Source organism: Temnothorax curvispinosus, unplaced genomic scaffold, assembly GCF_003070985.1.
Source record: "Temnothorax curvispinosus isolate PA1 unplaced genomic scaffold, ASM307098v1 QBEX01012833.1, whole genome shotgun sequence".
In the NCBI taxonomy this organism is placed as follows: domain Eukaryota; kingdom Metazoa; phylum Arthropoda; class Insecta; order Hymenoptera; family Formicidae; genus Temnothorax; species Temnothorax curvispinosus.
The window spans coordinates 839-2,373 of NW_020222613.1; the positions used below are offsets into that span (position 1 = coordinate 839).

General features: G+C 51.5%; 1 protein-coding gene across 1 annotated transcript; it reads right to left on the reverse strand.

Moving 5' to 3' along the window:
• Positions 1 to 884: 884 nt before the first annotated feature.
• LOC112462840 lies at positions 885 to 1,385 on the reverse strand. The gene has a single exon (XM_025028897.1). The coding sequence runs from the start codon at positions 1,383 to 1,385 to the stop codon at positions 885 to 887; it is 501 nt and encodes a 166-aa protein (XP_024884665.1).
• Between the last annotated feature and the right edge of the window lie 150 nt (positions 1,386 to 1,535).

Sequence of the window (1,535 nt, forward strand, 5' to 3'; positions counted from 1 at the left end):
ACGTGGACGTGCGTCTCGTGACGCGATGGGACGGGAGATACGGCGCGGAGGCGTTGATCGCTAAGCCGAATTTTCACAGCAAGAGCGTCTTCTCGGAGAATCTGGTGGCGATCGAGCTGCGAAGGCTCGAGGTAAAATTCAACAAGCCTATCTACGTGGGTATGTCTATTCTCGAGATATCCAAGACGCGTCTCTACGAGTTTTACTACGATTACATGGTGCCGCTCTATCGCGACCGTTGTCGAATTGCCTACACGGATACGGACAGTCTGATCTATTCGCTGGAGTGCGAAGACGCGTACGAGCGTATGAAACGCGACGTGCACAGGTTCGACACGAGCGATAACGCGGAGAACAACGCGCACGGTATGCCGCGCGTCAACAAGAAGGTGCCAGGTTTGATGAAGGACGAGAACAACGGCGCGATCATGACGGAGTTCGTGGGCCTCAGAGCGAAGATGTACACCTACAAGGTACTCGGACGCGACGACACCAAGAGAATAAAGGGCGTCAAGAGAAACGTAGTCGCGAAGAGGATCACGTTCGAAGATTACCTGGAGTGCCTGCGGAACGCGCGCGAGCTGAAGACGCGCCAGTCGTGCATACGCTCGACGCTGCACGAGGTTAACACCGTGTCGGAGCAAAAACTAGCCCTCAGTCCGCACGACGACAAGCGATACGTGACGTCGAACGGCGAGGAGACGCTTCCGTGGGGACATTACAAAATACCGTTGTAAAAAAAAGGGGAAACAATATTGTACGCTTTAAAAATTGTTTTATCGTAAAAAATCAATAACACGTAAGAAACAAATCGACGAATGTGTAAACTTTTATTGACAATAAAGTAAGCGTTGTCTACGAATGTCTAAGTATTTCTTTTTTTTTTACAACACAGACACCTTATCTATCCACGAATTGTGCGAACTGTCCATTCCCAGCCACTTCACGAACGCTTGATTGCCGCGCTTGTGTAGGACTTTTTCCACGAGATAAACGTCGGGATTGGAGACGCGCAGCAACTCGTGTTTGTAGAATCCTCCGGCTATCGCTTCTCCGCGAACGTCTTTCAGCAGATACGTAACGGGATTGGTCCTTTGTACTTTGGCTATGCGAAAGATCTCGGTGGTCCAATTGGGAGTGTAGCTTTTTTCGAAGATCGTTTTGAATTTGCTCACGCGCACCGGATCGCCGACTCGAAATTTCGCCGGCGCGGCTATCTTCGCGCGACCGTACACCGTGCGCAGCAGTTTTTCGGCGACGGTGGGCGTCACGTCCGCCGGACGCATTCGGATCGTTCTGTGTCTGCGACGATTGTAATTCGACAAGAGGCGCGGCAGCGAGTCTATCCATCTGTACGATCCCTGGAGCGTGAAGAGCTTCCACATGTCGTTTTTCAGCGTGCGATTGAATCTCTCCACCACCGACGCTTTTATCACCGAATACGCGGAATAGTGATTCACCTCGCGCTCGTCGAGGATTTTGCGCACGTCGGCGTTGTAGAATTCCTTTCCTTTGTCCGTTTGCAGATTCTTGGG

Coding starts and splice junctions, on each gene's coding strand:
- LOC112462840 (XM_025028897.1), bottom strand. CDS start 1,385: ATGTGGAAGCTCTTCACGCTCCAGGGATCGTACAGATGGATAGACTCG.